Below are 21,569 nucleotides of genomic sequence, written 5' to 3' on the forward strand. Positions count from 1 at the left end.
TATTTACAGATGAACTTTCCAATCTGTTGCCTACAACTAATCCACAGGAGCAGACACTTCTTCCTTGCAGACTCTGCTGAGCCTATTCCAGAACTGGCCCATCCCCTGTCTAAAGCTAAAATAAGTCCTTACATCTTTCTTCACCCCACTTGATGTATAAAAACGTTTGCAAAATTTGGGGATGACAGACATGCTTTTCTACCTAGCCATGCTGCTGTGGGTTTAGACTCTATGCCCCAAGACCAGTCTTCTCCTTCTTCTTTTTGGTTCCCTCTATAACCTAGAGCTCAGTGAGGGCAGCGACCAGGTCTGATTCACCTTTCTCCCTCCAGTGCAGGTTCTAATAAATATTTCTTATAAAATTGACTAAAATGTGTACATCGACACAGGGCTGGGATGACTGAGCAGCAGCACAAGTAGGAACACTCAGTATCCTCAAATCAGCTGATGTAGCATTTGGCTTTCTAAATATAGGTGAGGTGCTCAAAATGGGGAAATGGGTAGTCTGTGGCTCTGCTGCTCTGCTTAGAACACTCCTAGAATTCGGAGTTTCCTGTGGTTGACACACTTCACTTGCCCTTTGAAAGTGACGAGAGTGTAGGGAAATGGCTGAGGGAAGCTGGGAGGGCTTCATTCATGGTCGTTGTTCACAAATATTTGAAGTATTGTGTGAAAAGGTTCTAGTCCTCTTTCAGTGCCTAGAGAGAGTACAACTAGAATTGGTAAGTATGCAGCAGACACATTTTGGCTCAGGATGAGAAAGAACTGTCCCAGTAAAGTAAGTTTCCTTGACAAATTACAAGTTTACTGGTAGAGTTCAGGCAGGGGCTGGATGTCTGAAAATAACTATCACAGTGATTTTTTGTTTTGAAGGTTACAAGGGCAGAGCTTGGCTTGGAACCAGGTTTCCCACTAATATCACATTTCATTAGGTCTTATAAAAACTGCCCTTTGAAATGTGACATTATTCCGAAGCAGCCTGAGCTCTGTCTGACAGTGACTGCCAGGCATTGTGGGTGTTCGTGATTCACTTATCTAATCTGTGACTTGGACTTCACCCCCTTTGCCAACGCTCCCCTTTCTCCTTTACTGGTGAGACCATGAAGCCTTAAGTGCATTTCCCGATCATGACTACAAGGTGGCAGTGCTGCCCCGCTGGTGTTTCCTAAGAACTCGGCCAATATGGGCAAGTCTGGGAGCCCAGCTTAGGAGTAGGGAAATGTCACAAATGAAGTGACTAGGTAAACTTCTTTTCTTCTTCTTATTTTTCCCCCCTATGAAGTGTCAGAGCTGAGGTAAGCCTGAAACTATTGCATTTTAGAACTGGAAGACACTTTAGAGAAGTGTCTCGAACTTTTAACGTGCTTACGGATCCCCTGAGGGTCTTGTTTAAATACTGATCTGATTCTTCTGGGGGGACCGGAGATTTTGCATTTCTAATAAGATTTTGGATGATGCTATTGCTGCGGGTTGGTGGACCACACTTTGAGGAGCAAAGCTTTAGAGGTCAGAGATTAATTTTCCCTTCACCCGATTTGTGGATGAAGAGAAACTAAAATATAGAGGGAGGGACTTGCCTAATATAGTAAGGACTTTAGTGTGTAACGTTTTGCATTTAAACCCAAGCTTTTGACTCTTAGTCCAGTTCTCACTCCACATGTGGCCCCCTGTACTCTTATTAGTGGCACCTCTTTAGCTTAGGAACCCAGAACTCCCATTTTTACCACCACCCCCTTTGGCTTTACTCAAGGCATCACTTTGGTTATTCCCTTACTCAAAACCTTCAGTGGCTCTTCTATAACCACAGATCAATATTTCTGTCTAGTTTTCATGTCTGTACAAAGTATGGTCCCACTTCAGCAAGCTTCCCTAACTTCCCTGTTTCTTACCCCTGTCTTTTTACTGTGACTGTCCCCACTCCTTCCTGTTCCCTAGACACACCACGCTCAGGCCTTTCTCAGTGGTAGCAGTACTGGCATGGCTCTGGACTCAGACATAATCCCAGGTCCACCACCGACCTTGGCAAATTACTTCACCTTTTTTTTTAAATGTCTGATCTTGTATATTTGTTATTAGAAAATCTCATTTTTCACTGGACTCGAACTTAGAGGTAGAAGCTCTCAGAAAGGACTGCCCACGTCTCTTGGCAATCTGTTCCTGGCATTTTTCTTTGGCCTGCTTCATTCTCTTGGCTAAAAGTTGAGCATATCCTGCAGCCTCTTCCTTATTTTTCTTAGTCCGCTGTTTCTTCAGAGCAATACGCCGATGTTTGTGTTGCAGGACGCGTGGAGTCACACGGCACTGAATCTTGGGTGCTTCGGTCCTGGGCTTCTTACCTTCCTCGTTTACGGTTTTCTCATAACATGCTGGCAGACATTTATCTTCTTTAGAGAGACTGAAAAGTTTGCGATTCTGCCAGCTCTTTTGGGCCCCAGGCAATGAGGCACAGTAGTGTCAGTGAGACCAGGAATAACTGTCTCCCCTTTTTATACAATGACCAAGTTGAGAACACTCAGACTGGCATCCACCATGCAACCCCCAACAGATCTGCGCTTTCTTTCTCCAGTTCTCCTTGGTCTGTAACAGGAATGCCCCTTACTCAGGAGCAGGCGGACACGGCCATGGGTCACGACACCCTGCTTCATGGGGAAACCTTGTTGGTCGTTCCCACCACTGATTCGAACCACATAACCCTTCCATTCTTCACCCAGAGTGTCAGCAGCAACTTCTGTGGCCACACGCTTCTCATAAAACGTACACAGTTTGCGTCCATCGTCCACTCCAGTGAGTTTCTGGCAGCCACTGGCTGAGAAAGAGATGTTCAGCTTCCTCTGGAAGCCGCCAACCGCCTCAGAGGCGCCAGAAAAAAGAGCACTTCACCTTGTTGAAGATCAGCATCCTCCTGTGAAATAACCCCATACGGTGGTAGGAAGGAATAAATAAAATAACATATGCAAACCCACTCTCATTCCTGAAACCACCCTCCAAACTGGCATCTACAGTAGTGCCTGGTCCCTGGTTCCCTGTGCCTGTGATTCTCCTTGTCTCTGTTTCTGAGACTTAACCTTTCACAGGCCTAACTTGAATCCTGTTTCTTGCATGAAGCTTTTCCCAGCCACTCCTGACCTAGTTGGTCCCAACCTTCTATAAATTATTTCACCCATGTTTTAGCATTTACTGATGTGCCAGCCCTCTCAGTGACACCTGTTAGAGGGGCTTGAGGAATAATTGGCTGCGTAATAACGGAGAGATCATTGAGTTAATTTTTCTTTACTATTCCCTGAGTGTTAGCGTTACCTTCTCTTTTGTCACATTGACTAGCCGCAGCTCCTCCTGCCCCAGCAGCCCCAGATCCTAGCAGTTTGTGAATATTGTGGGGTTAGTTCTCGTCAGGTTCCTTTCTGCCTCTGCTTTTTGGTCAAATTCCTGTGCATGTTGTCAGATGGCCCCTTCAAGGGAGAGTTGATGAAATCTCCTTATAGAAAAGAAACCCCAAGTTAATAACGCTAAGGAAGTTGGGCACAGTATTATTTCTTCTTTAGCCGGGACACAGGAGATGTGTATACCTTCCTATTTCATGAAATTTACAAGGTCCTCACTGTCTTACCTTCGCCCCACGTCCCAAGCCTCTAGAAGAGATTAAGTACAAAAGACCAAGTGGGGAGACAAAGGTTGTTTAAGGGAGATCACATACCTGTGACCTGGATTCTGTGAATTATTCATTCAGCCATGCCCAGAAGTGTTCATCTTTGCGTGTGTGGTTGTATATTTTATCATAGTACCCGTAATTCCCTCCTCCAGCGGCAATTAGGAGCTCATGTCAGGAGCTTATGATAATAAAATTACATGGTATGTGCTTTCACTGCAGTAACAGATTTTCTGAGGTCTGGAGGGAAAATAGACTAAGAGGGTTGGACATTTTACTTAGTGACCTGCCTTCTCTTTTTATTGGACAGCAGTCACTTTCTCACAGCAGTCTCTTGTCACTTTCTCAATTGGGAATTTCTTTTTTTTAAATGGGAAAGGATTTTTTCCCCCCAAGATTTTATTGGAGGTGAACAGGAATTTATTGGGGAACAGTGTGTACTTCTAGGCCTGTTTACCAAGTCAAGTTGTTGTCCTTTCAGTCTTAGTTGTGGAGGGTGCAGCTCAGCTCCAGGTCCAGTTGCCATTTTCTAGTTGCAGGGGTACAGCCCACCATCCCTTGAGGGAGTCGAACCGGCAACCTTGTGATTGAGGACGCATTCCAACCAACTGAGCCATCTAGGAGCTCAGCGGCAGCTCAGCTCAAGGTGCCGTGTTCAATCTTAGTTGCAGGGGGCGCTGCCCACCATCCCTTGCGGGACTCGAGGAATTGAACCAGCAGCCTTGTGGTTGAGAGCCCACTGGCCCATGTGGGAATCGAACCGGCAGCCTTCGGAGTTAGGAGCACGGAGCTCCAACCGCCTGAGCCGCCGGGCCTGCCCTCAATTGGGAATTTTTGCTTTCCTTTCCCCTACCACGGTCCATGCCGAAGTCCAGATATACTTAATCTGTGGCTGGAATTGACTGTTTTTTTGTTGCGGTGGTGGTTGTTTTGTTTTTTATTTTTTAAAAGAAAGGCCCAAGGAATGGGTTCCTTGCTGCTTTCCAGGGTTTTAATCTTCATTGTCTAAGCTGGTGGTTTCCACCTCTGGATGTTGGTTAGAATCACCTGCCGAACATTTAACACCTACCAATGCCTGTGCCTTATTTCCGGAGAGCCTCATTTGATTGGTCAATGGGGTGACCCAGGCATTGGTAGTTTGAAAAAGCTTCCATGTAAAACAGTCATTTCACAGTGGAGAAACCTTAGCCAGGTGTTCAAAGTTTATATTACCAGTAATGAGAGGTGTGGTATCATGGGCCTTCTGATAAAACGGACTGAGAAAACACAGCAGCCATTCTGTGGTATTCTTGCTGAAAGTGCATAACCTAAGTTTAATCATTAGAAAATATTAGGTAAACCCAACCTGAGGGTGTGGGGACAGAGTCCCAGAGAGCAGTTTCCAGGCTCTCGGCCTCACGTGGAAAGGTGCTGGCTCAGGTAGTAAATGGTCATCAACTGTGATCGGCTGGCCATTAGCTGTGGCTAGTTGGCCATCAGCTGTAACCGGTGAGCCACTGGCCACTAATATAACTGCTATGGCTACGTTAGCAGCAAATGGGGGCTAGCAAGAGCGGATTGCAGTTAGCATGGCGGGTTGCGGACAGTGTGGCTCCTGCTTCCTATGTCTCCAACCCAGCCGCCAGCAAGACCATAGTGGTATGACTCCCCTACCTATGGCTTCGTGGGTGTTCCTTTTTGGCCTCACCATGTCCTGCGTTCTTATGTGGGGAGCGGGAGCAGAGACCCCGCAGGAGACCCCGCACAACAAATGGCGCAGCGAGTAGGGTCTCCCGCATGACAGAGGGTTATTCTACAAAATAACTGACCAATACTTTTCAAAAATGTTAAGGTCATGGAGGAAAAAGAGATCCTGAACTTTTTCTGCCCGCTCTCCCATCCCTCTCCTCCACCCCATCCCACCCCACCCTCACCGCAGTGTTGGTCTGGCTGCATGGTGCTTGCTCTGAGCTCTGAGCTTCTGTTAAACCATGTTGTCTCCTTCTAGTTGCCATCGTGATTACCTACGAGGACCTCATCAGCCATGATGAGATGTTTTCCGACATCTACCAGATCTGGGAGATTGCGGACGGGCTGTGCCTGAAGCTGAAGGGGAAGATGGTCAGTAGGACAGAGGGTGACTTTGATGACTCGTTCATTGGTGGAAATGCCTCCGCTGAAGGCCCGGACAGTGAAGGTACCAAAAGCAATGTAGTCACTGGTTTGATACTGTCATGAATCATTAGCAAGAAACCAGCTTCACAAAAGAAGCGTGCAAAAAGTATACCTGAAACCTATGTAACTTTACTAACAATTGTCACCCCAATAAACTTTAATTAAAAAAAAAAGAACATCAAAGATTACATGAAATCAGTCAAAGGGAAACTTGAAGAACAGAGCCCAGAAAGAGTAAAATCTTTACGATGGGGCCTGCAGAGCAAATCATAGAGCAAAGCACAGCCTTGCTCATTTCAAAAACTACCGGTTCTTTACTGGTGAAAACATCCATCCAGATGGCACAGCTGCTCTGCTGGACTGCCGTGAGGACGGTGTGACCCCACATATGATTTTCTTTAAGGATAGTTTAGAAATGGAAATATGTTAACACAGTTAGGCATGGGGATCCATCACCCGTCACCATCCTAACTAGCTGCTGCTTTTCAGTCACACAGCAGGACAAGGACAGATGGGACTGGTGTTACCTTGAGATCTTCATTTATTTCATCTTGATTTATTTGGAGTGGACGCATTGTTGTTAAGAAAAACGTGTCATGCATGTTGCCATGCAGGGTCTCTGCTCCTGCTCCCCACATAAGAACGCAGGATATGGTGAGGCCAAAAAGGAACACCCACGGAGCCATAGATAAGGGAGTCATACCACTATATTCTTGCTGGCAGCTGGAGACACAGGAAGCAGGAGCCACACGATCCGCAACTCTCACTCTGCCGCTTGCAGGCTCAGCCACCATCTTCTTGCTAGCCCCCATTTTCTGCTAGCGTAGCCACAGCAGTTATATTAGTGGCCAATGGCTCACTGGTTACAGCTGATGGCCATTTACTACCTGAGCCAGCACCTTTCTATGTGAGGCCGAGAGCCTGGAAACTGCTCTCCTGGTTCTGTCCCCACAATACTTCTGGAGTAATCTTCATGAAAATGCTGTTTTGTCACATTTCTAACTGTCTCAAAGCTTTCCAGTGACTCCTATCATCTGTAGGAGTCAAATTCCTTAGGCTGCCATTCAAAGCCCCGAAGCATGGCCCTAACCTGCTCCCATGGTCTGTGTGATCTGAACCTCATTTTACTTTCTCATATCTGAGTTTATTCTAAATCCTTTCCTTCTTCCTATACCACCCTTGCCTTCCTGCTCAGCCTCCTGAATTATTCTTCACTCTATTTCAGATCCTGTCCCTTCATTAAAGCGGCCATCAGTCCTTTCTTTAAAATCTGGTGGGTAAGGTAGTGTAGAGTGAAAACATTAGCTTCAGATTCAGAAATAGGTGAGTATGAATCCTGGTTCCATCTTTTACCAGTTCTTGCATAAGGGATTAGTTAATTGACTTCTTGGAGTTTTGGTTTCTCATTTGCAAAGTAGGGATAATAGTACCTACTGCAAGGGGTCACTGTGAGCTTTAGATGAAGTGCAAACAAACATAAAGGTCCCCAGCACACGGAAGATTCTTCCTCCTCTTGTTTGTAGCTCAGTGGTCCCCAAAGAGATTGTGGGTGGTGCAAAGGCTCTTATCAAAATTTTCTTTTGCGGCTTTAAAAGATATTTGTGTTTGGTCAGCACAATTAAATACTCTTCAACTGAATTGAGTGCCTGGGGCTTTAAGGAATTCAACTGAGATCTTTTTCATGGAAACCAACTCAGTAAATGAGTGACCTATGGATAGAGAAATGTAACCTGTTGTCGCACAACAGCCTAGCCAAATGTCCCTTCATGTCTTTCCTTAAGGAAAGAAGAGTTTGTGAGATTGTGCCTTTCTGGGACTCTGTTCCATCCTTTGTTTACACCTTATGTCTCTCTGTCTGGCCCCCAAAAGATGGTTTGCAGCCAAAGACGGGTAAGATATCTCACGGGAGATACAACCTAAGCCAGGCGGAACCGAGTGGGGACCCCAAATGAGCTGCCTTGGACAGGTATGGGAAGGGGCCTTGCCTCCCCTTCCCCCTGCTTGGGAAAGTCTATTGCCGGCTCTGGCTTTCCCCTTGCACCTGGTTCCACTTGTCTCAACAGAGTTGTTACAATGTGAAAGACTTGATCCTGAAACGGTACAAAACATCCTGGGACCTTGTGCTTCCGCTGTTTGCAGACTGGGGTGGGGTGGGGGGGGAGGGGTGATTGGAATAAACATTTTCTGTTATGAAGTCTGAGCCTTATAGACCGTGTAAGAAACAATGTTGCTTTCTTATAGTTGTAGACCGCTCAATAAAAACCTCCAGCCAGCTTTATTCTGGACTCCAGTCCTCGGAGACTGAGAGACCCCTGGCCTTCGGAGAGATTTAACTGCATTAAATCTCTGTTTCTTGCTTAAAAACTTAACCCAAACCGCCCCTTCTCGCACCCTCAATGCCCTTGTTGCGCAGGACGCGACAGTAACCCAATACAGGGAGAACTGAGGGACAATGAGTCTAAATGGGAAAAAGCTGTGATGCCTCCCGACCCACCCCTTTGCTCTCAGTCAGATGGCACTGAGAAAATATGACACCTTAAACCATGAGTCCTGCACAACAACCCTCCAATAAACCCATGTTATTCCCAAATGGGGTGTACATAGGTGAATCAGGTCCCTTATAAACTAAACACCTTTTGTGTTACCTCCATCCACCCACAAAGCTCACTACTGGGTTAGGTGGTTTGGCTCCAAGTGCCAGGCTTCTAGAACTGATCTCAGAACACAAGGCCAGGAGGGGCAGGCTGAGAAGGAAATCAGATGCCAATAGGCATAGAAAGAGACAGGTGGGGCTGTGTCTTTTAAAGTCCACAAACTCTGGGTGTGTTTTATGACTGTTTCTGGTTTGGTATCTCCTCCCCTGTCCCCTTTGTGACCATTCCAGGGACTCTCCCTCTTCCTGTTTCCTTCTCATGATGCTTTCTTTCCCCAATGCACCCCTTTTATGGCCAGAGAATGGCTATGCAAATAATTGACAATTCAGTGAAAATGACTTTTCATGGATACCGGGAACTTGACCCTATTTCTTCCCCAAAGATATTGAGTCTCATAAAAGCAATTATGCAGTTCAAAAAAGCTTTGATGAAGGGGTATGCAGTTGTGAGCGTGGTGTTAGGGCACAGGTGCAGAAGGGAAAGGCAAGACAAACAAAACACTGACTGTCAAGTCCTGAAAATGGAGGGGGCAGAAATCATTCCGGAAGGTGGATCTCATTCAAGAGACCTCAGAAATCTTAGGGTATCCTCTGCCCAGATTAAATTATTAACATTTTTTGGGGTGAGAGATGAGGTTAAATTATGGAATTGTGTGATTTGTAAATTATTTAACTTCTCTGTCTCAGTTTTTTAAAATGTGTTAAAATGGGATAACTGTCGTGTGGGGGACCCTACTCGCTGCATCATTTGTCGTGTGAGGTGGCCTGCGGTCTCTCTGCTCCCGCTCCCCATATAAGAACGCAGGACATGGTGAGGCCAAAAAGGAACACCCACGGAGCCATAGGTAGGGGAGTCACACCACTATAATCTCGCTGGCTGCTGGGTTGGAGACACGGGAAGCAGGAGCCACACGATCCGCAACCTGCCGTCTATTTGTCACAGCCAACCCCACTTGCTAGCTGCAATCCGCGCTTGCTAGCTCAGCCACCATCTTCTTGCTAGCCCCCATTTTCTGCTAATGTAGCCACGGCAGTTATATTAGTGGCCAATGGCTCACTGGTTGCAGCTGACGGCCAACTAGCCACAGCTGCTGGCCATCCAATCACAGTTGATGGCCATTTGTTACCTGAGCCAGCACCTTTCCAAGTGAGGCCGAGAGCCTGGAAACTACACTCCTGGCTCTGTCGCCACATAACACTCATGGCATTGTATATGTGTGTGTGTGAAGACTATAGCTACATATAAAACCTTTGGGTTACTACCTGGCACATAGTGAGTAAGTGTGAGCTATTATAATTATGGGAATAAGCAAAGGTGCCACCCTGGTCATCGAGGGTGGGAAGGCATTTTCTAGGCATACTCCTGGAAGGCCAACTGGAGATGAAAACGATAGGGGGAGGCTTAACTTCCAAGAGTAGAAGGATTGGGTAGCAGTAACTTATGAACAACACTCTGGAAAATGTCTTAATTCAACAGCAGAAATTCGCAGAAGGTGTGTGGCTTCTGTCACAGTTATTTTCCCTGTGAGTCTGGACTGTGTCCTAGAATTAAATGGTTTTGCTGAAAGCCAAGCCTAACCAACAGGTTTCAGGGGATGTCTTGCAAATAGCATGTATCTTGCCAATGGAATTCCCTATTGTGGCCCAGGGATTCCTTTCTTTTTTTTTCTTTTCTTTTCTTTTTTTTTTTTTTTAAGGTTGGATTGGAAACAGTGAACATGTATTGACACCAATTACATGGCTTTTGTCAGTAGCCTTATGGGAATAATGGACAAAGAGGGTTGACCCAAGATAACTTCTAAGACTGATTGGACTAAGCAATGAAGTACTATAAAGCCAACCATATTTTTTCCCTAAGGTGGCTAGTGGTTTCATAATGGTCATAAATTAACATTATAACAAACCTTAAAGCTAGTAATTCCCTTCTCATTTACCTTATGTTCAATTTCCATTGGTTTCAATATGTATGAGTGTTATTACCACTACTGGCTACTTTGCATGAAATTCAGTATTCTACAGACCCAGTGGAGTCATGGGATTGAACCAGGAGTCTCTGACTTTTATGTGAACTTCAGGGGTGCTGTGGAGACCAAGCCAATTTGGTTTAGGTTAACCAGGCTTTGTTTTACTTGTAAGAGAAGCCTCTTGCAACAGGATTATTCAGTTTCCGAATAATAGTGGCATTCTTTTAAATTTTTCTCTTTTCAGAAGCAGCAGTTTTATAAATAGAGTATTGGGTTAAGTCTAAAAATGTGTACTCCCTAGTCAACTTTCATTTTCCTGCATATGGTCATGAGAATGGATTAGGATACCCTTCACATTTTCAAGCAAAATTCAATTTAAAATGTTTGTCCTTGCTGAACTCCAAAAACAACCCCTTGAGAGTAAACCAGCAGAGCACGGCATTACCCAAGTAAAGTTGTAGGTTTCATCATATGCACCAACAAATCTACATGGCTAGTTCTGCACGCCTTTCACATAATTTGTTTTACACCTGTTATACCCAACAGCATTTTAAACACTGACATACGAATTCCCTAATAAGGTAAAGAAAAAAGCATTTATCTTGTGAGAAACAAGATACACCATCATTTAGTCTTCAAACATTATTGCACTTTAACTTTCATAATTTGACAACGCATTCATGAAAACAACCTGCAGACAACTAGTTTTAACAAACAAATTAAAGAAGACTTTTAAGCAGACGTGACTGTCCTAAATTGTTTATTAGGTAAGAATTTTACCATCATTATGCATATTAGCGGTAAGGGTGGCGCTGGAGAGTATTGTGCATTATCCAAGATGGACAGTGAGAACCACCAATAAATAGTATGGTGGAACCCGTGCCCCTTTCCAAGGCCACAGATGTCAGACCTCGCATCTCCCTGTGCTTGTGGTCTGGTTTGGGGATCCACTGGGTTTCAGGATTCTGTCTGATAGCTTTATGGAATGGATCAATGAGGATCACCTCAAATAATTCGTACGTGGAATCTTCACCAATCCTGTATTTTGTAGGAGGGTTTGATTTCTTTCTTGAGAGGTGGATGTATAGCTGTGAGTTTTTTTGTTGTTTTGCTTTTGGTTTTTTCTTTTACCAATTAGGGAAATGATAGAGTGGCTCTTTTCTCTACTAATAGTCTTATCATGGAGCCATCTAAGTCTCATCTTGATTCTTCCACCCTCTAGGGAGCTGTGCCGTTTCCTGGCCCTCCTAGATCCAGGGGACTCAAGAGGTCATACAGAGCACTATGTGAGGAAAAATCAAAACAAAAACAAAACACAAAACCCAGGGGTGAGTAAGAACTGTTGTAATTGCCTCTATTTTCTTAAAGTATGTGTTTCTTTCTCTCTTTCCCGTCTCCACCCTGATATTTTAGGGCCACGTCTTGATCTCTGGGCACAAAACTGGTTTCCTTGCTCCTGCTATGGTTTGGTTCCACCCACCAAGACAATAGATCTATTTTTTCCTATAGTCAAAGGCCCTTGTGTTTGGCCCCAAGGCCCACCCTGAACTGGTGCCAAAGCTCACGACTTCCTGTTCTGTTCCTTCCAGGTCACCTTGGAATCTGCAGGCTTGTGGGGTGGAATAGGAGTCCTAAATAGTGTCCAGGGAAAGGGGAAGGTTGTGGGAATCCCATTGAGCTGGGGAGAGTCGTCTATGCCTATTGGCAGAAAAGGCAGAGTTGTGGGCCGGGGGACCTGATGCTGGTGACTAAGCTCTGCCTTTGAATCAGTAGCCTTGTTTCTCTAGGCCTTAGCCTTGCCGGCTGCAAAACAAGGAGATTGGCCGAGATGAACTCAAGCCCTGGAGCTTGAGTGGCCTGGCCATGCATTTTCTTTCTTCTCTCCTTCATTGGAACCTATATCATCTCTTCAAGGGCCCCCGGATCCACCATCAGGTGCTAAATTCAGTTTTGGATGTTTAGTAAGATGCCTGTGGATGATCCAGGTGGAAATACTGGATGAGCCTCCGGAAGGAGGCTGGGCTGGAGCCAGGGCGTGGTGGAGGCCGACATGGGGGACTGCGAGCGGGTCCAGCGCCTGTGTCTGTGCCATCTGCTTGGCCTAGTTTCCTTGTCATAAGGCACAGGGCCCAGTTCTACTCGTCATCAACCTTTCCTCTGTTGTTCAGAGTGACTTTTCAGGGTTTTGGCCAGATGGATATTCTTAGCCTGGGGTCTCATATGTTGACTGCCTTGTAGGTCTTTTGGAAAATGGGGAAGTGAGTACTGAGAATACAGGACAGGAGAGGAGGAAAGGGGAGAAGGAAAGGAAGGACTTTTGGAGAAACTTAATAGAGAAGAGCAGGCAACCAAGATACACACACTATAAAACACTTTAACGTTCATTATGAAACATAAAAGCACAATGCAAATTTAAAGTTTTGTTGAGAACATGTCGTCGATGGGGCAGAAGGGGTAGGGGTGAACTAGGAGGGCAAAGGGAAGAAGTAACTTAGAAGGAGCAAGCTCATAGCTAGCCTACTAGGTCTAGATATGTCCTTGGAAGGCTCCCAATAGCTTAAAAATTGCTTGACCTATCAATTTCTTGGGAATAATGAGTTTTATAACATATTCCATAAAAATACTAATAGCTAACAAATATGGCAGGCTTACTAATTATAGTACAACTGACAACTAGGACAGCTAATTGCTTACTAATAGAACAACTGAAACCAACAAATATTGCATGCTTACTACCTGCCAGGCAGTATGCTAAACACTTTAAATAACTGGGTTATCTCATTTGTTCCTCACAGCAGCAGAAGAGGTGGGTACTTTTATTAGCCCCATTTTACAGATGACAGGATTCAGGTGTAGTTACTGGCCCAGCTCCTTGCAGCAATCGTGCTAGAGCCAGAATTTGAAGTCAGGTCTCCTGGGAGACTTTACAGCATGTGCCCCTAACAACCCAGCAGACCAGTGGGGAAGTGACAGAGCGGTCCTCAGACCATCTTTATTACACTGATATTTGTGACTTACTGAGTTGAGGCTGGATGTTCTGCAATGCAGTGCCCACAGTTGGGTCTGTCCCTCTGTGAAATCGACAATGGGGTCTCTGCTTGCTTTCTTTCATAGAAAGAGGGGTGAGTTCCATTCTGAGAATGGATGAGATCATGCTGACATTTATACTAGAGGAGGCATTCTGAGTCAGTGTCTTTTATTCACACTTTCCTTTCACCCTTCATTTGCTTCTCTCCTCTCATACCCTCACCCCGCCCACTGCTCTCCAGGGGTGAGTTTCACTTCTGTGCTTGTCCCCTGGGGGAGCTTACCACCTGGGTGGGACAGAGACTTACCACCTGGGCGGAGGTGGCCAGGTGAGCCTGGGTGTGATTTGTGACTCAGTAGGGGGGGGTGCACTGGGAGGGAGCCTGTCCACTGTGGTTTCTCTCAGGCGCAGCCACATTCTGACGTGGAGATGGAGGTTCCATGAAGTTCAGCTGCTTCATTTGGTCTCTTCAAGAGCAGGGCCATGCTGGGAGCAGTGGTGGGGACAGTGGAGTCGCAGCCTGGAAATCCCATCACCCATGGTCTGCTGTGTCCAAATCTTTTCTGAAATGTAGGGTCAGTGCCCCTAACGCTTTGTGCCAGGCAATGCAGACAAACAGGAGGAAATCGGAATCTTTCTCTCGTCCACTAGCAAGTTTGGAGGGCTGATCCAGTTCCACCCCCTACCTTGAGGGAGGACAATGGAGGGTTTATACAGTTCACGTGAGGGATGTTCACACTGACCTCGGGGAGATCCAGAGGTGGGGTGCATTCTGGGCTGGGAGTGAGGGGACCTCGTTCTGTGTCAGTTAAGTGACCAATTTCCTGTTACATGAGAAAGTCACTCGTCCACTCTGGACTGGAGTTTTCTTATCTGCAAATTGTGGGATTTGGGTGAGGTAATCTTTCATGTTCCTTTTTCGCTCTCCAGTTCTGAGTCTATGAGTAGCAGGGAGGCAGGGGCAGGTGTGGCAGAGCCCTGAGTGCTGCCCCTGTTTTTCTGTCTCATGTGCCTGCCTCCCCCAACGTGAGCAGGTTGTGAGTTCTATTTGTGCCTCGTCTTGCACAGCTCTGTTTCAGTGGCCTGAAGATGCCCGCTATGGGTGTGGGGAGGAGTCTCAGTCAGGAGCCCCCTCAGCCCTGGGCCACGAGGGCCTGGTTGGTAGGCTCCCAACTCTTGCACAGACGTCTCATGTGCTGGTGTGACATGACTTCCTGTTCTCCCACCTCCTCCACAACCTATCCGTGCGCATTACATTCAGTTCCGGAGTGGGCTATCATTATGTTGATAACTTTCCTGGCTGTTTCCTGCCTGTGGTTTCCTGAAACAAATAGCAGGAAATTGTTTTCACAGCCTCAGGGTCTCTGCTTCATGTTTTCCTCTTTCCCCATAAACCTGACAGAACACACAGACACAGAGAGATACAGGTGCATGCGCCCTGCATTCATGGACGATGAAGGGTGGGGTTATAGTCTTAATATTGTCTAGGGGCCTGCATAACACATACGTGTACGTGTGATGTCTGAATGTGTGTGAGTGTATTACATGGGCCTGGGTGTGCGTGTGGGTGACAGTGTGGGGTCCACGGCGGTGGATGCCAAGAGGAAGTGATTTAGGAGCTGCATTTGTTCTCTCTCTGTTTCTACTGTTTACGCAATTATACTGGTTACTTGTGTTGTCAGAGGGCTGATTAGAAAGATGTTAGAAATTTCCTTAATCCAGTCTGAAATTCACCTTGTTTTATGCTTGGGTGTGTAACGTGCGAGGGTATGGGGAGGTGGAGGATGAAACACCAGACCTTCTTGAACAGTCTGATTGTTGATTATTGAGCCATCTCCACCCTGGGATTTGGGAGCAGGACCCAGGGGATTTGCGAGCTGCTGTGCACAGTTCATCATCCTTTTCTGGGAAGATTAGAGACAAGTTGACAAGCAGGAAACAGGTCAAATTTGTGGCTTGTTTCTAACTAATATTTAGACATTCCGACTTTAAAGAACAATCGAGTTTCACTGATACTGTCACCTACCTACCAACTGCCAGGTGCTGAATTTTCAAAGATAAATGAAATTCAACCCCTGTCCTCAGGAGCTAATATGCGGTCTTTTCTTGAACAAAGCTTTCTGAGCCTAATTCCCTCAGTACCCACCTCTGTCGAAATGGTAAGCCTGTGGGGACCCTCAGAATCAGACAGGCAATGTCAAACTCTGCAGTGGCTGATGGAGCAGAGTGGGCAGGCGTCAAACCTGTGCGCTTTCTGACCCTCCTTTTAGGAGCACAGTGACCAGGAAGTAGGAAACCGGGCTCTTTAGAAAATGCCGTGATAGATAACGGGGTGGGGACGGTGACTCCAATTGTCCCTTAGCTTGTCTCTCAGTTCCTCAAGATTTGAGAACATGCCTTCAAGCATCCCCAGAGATGGAGAACAAGTGTATATCCCTTGGGGCCTAGAAAGATTTGTTAGCTACTCTTAAGAGCCTTAACAGTGAGAAGGCCGGACAATTTCAGGCTTTGCAGAACCGTCTCTAGGGAACTTACTTCACTCCATTCAGACCAGGGGGTTGGGCAGTAGCTAAGTGTGGGGTAGCGAGAAAAATGCACAAAAATGCTCAGACCAACTGGTGCCAAACATTTCTCTGAGGCTCCCATAGTAAGCTAGTATCCCTTTACCATACTGAGGTACCAGTCAACTCAGGTGGGACATGCCCCCTCCGCGGAAAACTCATCCTGCTAAAGCTTTGTGATGCCCTTTTGAGCTGTCTTTTCCTTTTTCTATACTGCCTTTGATATTTATTTTAGCCTGATATCACTTGTGTAAAATAACTGGGTGAGATTTTTTCAAACCCCACACTCTAAGGGTTGGCTTTGGGCCCTGTACATTTCTACTCTTCAGCATGATCCTGGGAACTTAATTCTACCCTGGGTCCTTTTGTAGCTCTTTCACCAGCCCAGCTGCTCCCTAAGTACAGTTGTGAGAGAGAGAGAGAGAGAGAGAGAGAGAGAGAGAGAGAGAGAGAGAGAGAGGCTTAAAGCCCTGGGACGTGTCAGGAGTCAGGTAAACAAGACCTGGATTTTAATCCACTCTTTGTCTTTTATTAACTGTGTGACCTTGGCAAGTGACTTAAGCTCTCTAAGACTCAGTTGCTACATCTGTAAAATGGAGATGCCACCTAATAGTTATAATAATAGCTAATATATATTGAGCACTTTATACTTATTAATTCAGTTAATCCTTGTAACACTTCTAGGAGTTAAATATTAGTGTAATGGTCGTTTTTCAGATGAAGAAATTGAGGCACAGGGAAGTTAAGTAGCAGGCTCAAGTTAAGTGGTAGAGCTGGGATTCTGAACTTGGACAGTCTGACCCCAGAGTCTGCGTCCTTAACTGCTGCACTGGACTGTGTAGTTCGCAGAATATTAACAAAGGATAAATATTTAAAGCACCAGGTATGGTGCTTGGCACACAGTAGGCACTCAGTAAATGGTAGCTGTTACCACCAGAGCTGAGAAGCCTGCTCCCATGTGGGCATGTGGGAGATGTGGCCGCGGGTCAGGCCCGCATCGGACACGGGCCCTCCTGCTTGACCTGGGATTTGCAGCGTCTGGGCTTCTTCCAACTGAGCTCTGTTAGAGGGGGCTTATTGGCAAAAGTCTTGTGCCTGCAATCCCAAAGTTGCCTGACAGGCCCGGAAAGGAACACACAGGAGCTGGAACTCGGTTGTCATAGGGAGGGGCTCCCTTCCAGCAAGACAGTTGCTCAAGAATTGCTTTCCTGGCTCAGCTCCTGAAGAATTTGGCTTTTCATTTCCTGATGTCATACCTATTTGGTCAGGGCTCCTACCTGTGAAACACAGTGAGTCTGCTGCCTAAAGTGGACAGGTGAGGGGTTAATGCCAGGAAGCCAAGGAGACCCTGGAGGGACTCAGGGAAACCCAGATGTGGGCTTCAGAGAGGAGTATCAGGCTTGTCCTGTTTCCTTGTCATGTGTACCTTGTCACGTGTACCTTGGCCTTCGCCTGGCCCTGGGGATGGCTTGGTCAGCAGCGAGCAGTTCCAGCACACCTGCCCCATGCGGAGGCACTGGTTGGGTTGGAGGTGGCATGGCTTAGGGCTAAGACTTTTGGATGCTGAGGGACCTGGATCCATCATGGCTCTGCCATTTTTTTAGTTTTATGACCTTGGCTGTTTATTCATCTTCTCTGAGCATCAGCTTTCTCACTTGTGAGAAAATTGAGGATCAAACGACTTCCATACTCTAGGTGTTCAGGAAGTGCTCTCAGTCATGTGTAGGTGCAGCTAGGGAATGTGGAGAAACATGGAACACACCCTCTTGCCTTTAAGGAGGATATAGTCTAGGGAGGGAGAGGTAATAAGACAGGTAAACACATAAATCGCAATATCAGGACTGCAAGTAATATACACAGGCCAACAAGCGTCAGGGACAGTGAGAGCTTTGGTAGTTCAGAGGGAGGAGACCTGCCCCACAGCTAAGCTGGTCAGGGAGGGCGTCCTGAACAAGTTAAACCTTACAAAGGCACGGAAACCAGTTAGATTGGAACCCAGGGTTTGTGGGGAAGATTAGTGTGAGATGAGGGTCCATAGGTAGTTTAGGGCTAGTTTGTGAAGGGGTTTGAATGCTACACTAAGGAGTTTGGAAATTATCTGAAGGTTCTTGAGGAATGAAATGACATTAACGTTATGACCTTGATTCGGTTACTTATTCTTTTAACACCTCTGAGCCTTGGATCCCTCATCTTTAAAGTAAGGAGTTTGTACCAGGTGATTGTGAAGGAGTTTTTCTACCTAAAGAATCTGTGATTCCATGATACAGGAAGATTATTTTGATGATAAAGTGCAGAATTGGTTGGAAGGGAGAAGTTGGAGTTAGAACTATTATTTAGGAAGCCAGTGCAACATCAGGCACAAAGTTGCTTATTGCATCTTGTAAAAGACTTCAGGTGTAGGTGGGGGAGGCCTTTACTGTATATTTTAGGTACTTTGACACTCTGACTCTATAAAAATTTGAGTTCCGTAATATACCTCTCCAGGAGACACGCACTCTTGGGGTACCTGGAGAAGTGGGGAAATTGGTAAACTGTTCTGGGAAAGGAATGATTATTCAGTGGACTTCAGGTTTACATTCTTCTTCTTCTACAATAAATCCAGAAGGACAAAAATAACAATAGTTCCTTATTGTTTGTCTTTAGATATTGTGTAGAGTTTTCCCATTAACAAAATAGTCTCGCAGGCATTATCTCATTTGCTTCTAGAGTCTCTTGAGGGAGGCTAAGCAGGTGCTTCCTCCATTTCATGGATGAGGAGAGGCTGGAATTTCTCAGAGCCTCTCAAATCTGGCCTCCTCATTCTAAGTGCAGTTAACTTTCCCTTGAATTCAATAAACATGAATTCAGCACATTTATGAAGTTCCCAGGATGAATCAGGTACTCTACTAATTTGAGGTTCACAAGGGGGCATATATTTAAGAAAAAATATATTTTTGCTGATTGTAAAAACAATACATGCTTATTATAGAAATTCTGTAAATTGGAGGAAAAGATTTCCTTAATTGAACCACCTGGAGACATAGATGTGTTTAGACATTTTTCTTTGCCCATTTGCTGCTTATTGAGATCATACTGTGCATGTAACTTTATATACTGATTTTTTTACTTGTTATGAATTTTCTCATATTATTAAAATTTAAAAAATTTGAAATGACTGTATAACATTATGTTAATGGATGACTAATAACTTAATATAATAATTTTCCTATCGTTAGACATCTGGGTTATTTCTATTTTTTTCCTCTGTTAAATATTATTATAATAAACATTTTTTGGCATTAAGTTACTTTTATATTTCTAGTTATTTCCCTAGGCTATATTTCTGAAAGTGAATAGATAATTTGGATGAAGGACTTACTTGGGCTGTTATTAAATATTGCCAAATTGTTTTCCCAAAACTTGTTAAAAGTTATCTATACTCCCATTGGAAGTATATGAATTTGGGTGAGTGATTTTCAAATAGGAAAATAAGCTGTTTTCTATTTTTTGGTAAGAGTGGACATGAGGAAAACCGTGGGAAGATGGAACCTACCAAACCTTTGGGGAGCCGGTTAGGGGCCTAAGGAGCCGTATCTGTTGTCTAAGGAAGTTCAGACTCAGGCACGTGGTATCCAATGAGAATTCTCTGGTTAGGCTTCAGTTATCCCTTGGCTGAAAAGTGCTGGCTTTAAAAAAATTCTTTTGTATTTTTTCTTATTCTTGTTAGTTCCCGTTGAAAATCAGTCAGTCTTGGTTGAACTAAATAGAAAAGATTCATTCTTACCTAGCCACTATAACTAAGGGGGTTGGAAGAGCAACTCTAGAAATAGGTGGTGGTTGCCATGGCCACCCCACAGCTAATAGCATTGATTGTGTTGTTTTTATGCCTTGTTCTTTATCTGAGTACATATTTAATTTGTCACGCTCCTCTGACAGTAACTTAAGGATAGGAACTGTGTCTTTGTTTCTGATTTTTACACTGTGTGACAAGATACTATTTACAGGTACCCAGTAAACAGTTATTAAATCGAAGACTTTTCCATGTGTCTCACACATGGATTCCAGTAAATATTTGATTTTATTCGTTCATTCATTCATTCATTCACTTAATATGTATTTAGTTTCCTGAATGCCTACTAGATAATAAGCATTATATTAGGCACTGGGTATACTAATGGGAATAAAAACTAAAGGTTTAATGGCCCTTAAGAAGCTCATAGTCTGGTGAAAGACCTTCAAGTAAACAGACAACTACAGAACAGTGTTGTGATTGAGGGACAGATGGAGTGTTATAGGACCACAGAGGAAGGTTTCCTAATGCATCCTGGGATGACGGTGGAGGGGCTGAGACCAGTCAAGGAAGGCCTTTTTCCCCCTTTCTCTCTCTCTCTCTCTTTCTCTCTCTGTCTTTTAGAATTTAGAGCAAAATGCTAAAGGAAGAGGGAAGGGGCTTCCAGACAGAGGGAACTTTGACAAGTCAGTGATGTGAGGTAGTACTGCATATAGTTGAGCATGTTTTAACGGAGCGTACAGAGGGATGGTACATACGCAGGGAACAGATTATGAAGAGCCTGGCATGCTGGGTGAAGAAGTTTGGATTGTGAATATTAAACACAACCTCACTTAAATTGGAGTTGGGAGGGCCTGGGGGAGCTTGCATACCCAACCACTCATCATTAATTATCCCAAACAGGAAGAGATGTACTTTGCATCTTCAAGAGGAAGATGTTTTTCTACTCTACTACTCCAGCAGGAAGAAGGAGGATCTTCTCCTGGCCCTGCAACCACTCAGCCAATGAAAGACTGTTATAACTCAGCCAATGACAAGCCACTACACTTTGAACTCCCAGTTTCCACCAATGGGCTCTCTGTTTACAACAGTGCCTCTCAACTTTCCCTTTCCTCTATAAAAGAATGTTCCTCTCCTTTGTTCTCTGGACTTGCATGTGGTTAACCATTAGACTACATGTTCCAAATTGCAATTCTTTGTTTTTCCTGAGTGGACCAATTTTGCTGGAGAAATATCTGGCTATTTGCTTAAGGTCAACAGGATTTTATCCTTGAGGTGGTGGAGAGCTGCCTCTAGATTGTAGGCAGGGCATTGGCATGATTAGATTTGTGCTTTAGGAAATCATTCTATCAAAGTGGAGAACAAACAGAATCAATGAGTTGGAGGAAGATGAGCTAAAACTGAGGGAAACCCCAGGAACAGGAGAGCTTGAGTTAGCTGTGATTGCTGTTTTCTTCTCTAGGATACTCCTTTCTATTCTTACGGAGTGTGTCTCATACTTGGCAAACAGACAGCATTTACGAAATGCTACCTCATTTTTCTTTGTATCTCTCAAGTCTAACACGGTGCCTGACATGTGGAGATGCTCGGTACGTGTTGGTTAATTCCACTGCTGTGGCTTGTGCTGGCACCTACTACACACTGATTTGAAAGTAAGGTGGGTACCCTTTTTCCTGTGGCCACATACCAGGCAAAATTGCTTTCCAGGTTAGAACTGACCTTGAAGATACATTGTGCATGACTCTTCTCAAGATGTCGCCAAAGACATTCTCCATTTTGTGATAAGTCTTTGTT

General features: G+C 45.0%; 1 protein-coding gene and 1 pseudogene across 3 annotated transcripts in view; one reads left to right on the plus strand and one right to left on the minus strand.

Moving 5' to 3' along the window:
- The window catches only part of CD177 (CD177 molecule), a 183,211-nt gene that overhangs the window by 37,603 nt on the left and 124,039 nt on the right, over positions 1-21,569 (plus strand). For both annotated transcript variants that reach the window (XM_081032003.1, XM_081032002.1), the window contains 2 exons: positions 5,634-5,822; positions 11,640-11,745. In XM_081032003.1, coding sequence (XP_080888129.1) covers positions 5,772-5,822; positions 11,640-11,745 — 157 coding nt within the window. In that variant the 5' untranslated portion in view covers positions 5,634-5,771. The remainder of the gene's footprint in view (positions 1-5,633; positions 5,823-11,639; positions 11,746-21,569) is intronic.
- LOC308489891 (small ribosomal subunit protein eS6-like) lies at positions 2,083-4,509 on the minus strand (annotated as a pseudogene). Its single transcript has 3 exons — positions 4,500-4,509; positions 3,608-3,629; positions 2,083-2,874 (listed from the first exon to the last, which is right to left on the minus strand). The product of its transcript is annotated as a small ribosomal subunit protein eS6-like (transcript).

Source organism: Rhinolophus hipposideros, assembly GCF_964194185.1.
Source record: "Rhinolophus hipposideros genome assembly, chromosome: 21".
In the NCBI taxonomy this organism is placed as follows: domain Eukaryota; kingdom Metazoa; phylum Chordata; class Mammalia; order Chiroptera; family Rhinolophidae; genus Rhinolophus; species Rhinolophus hipposideros.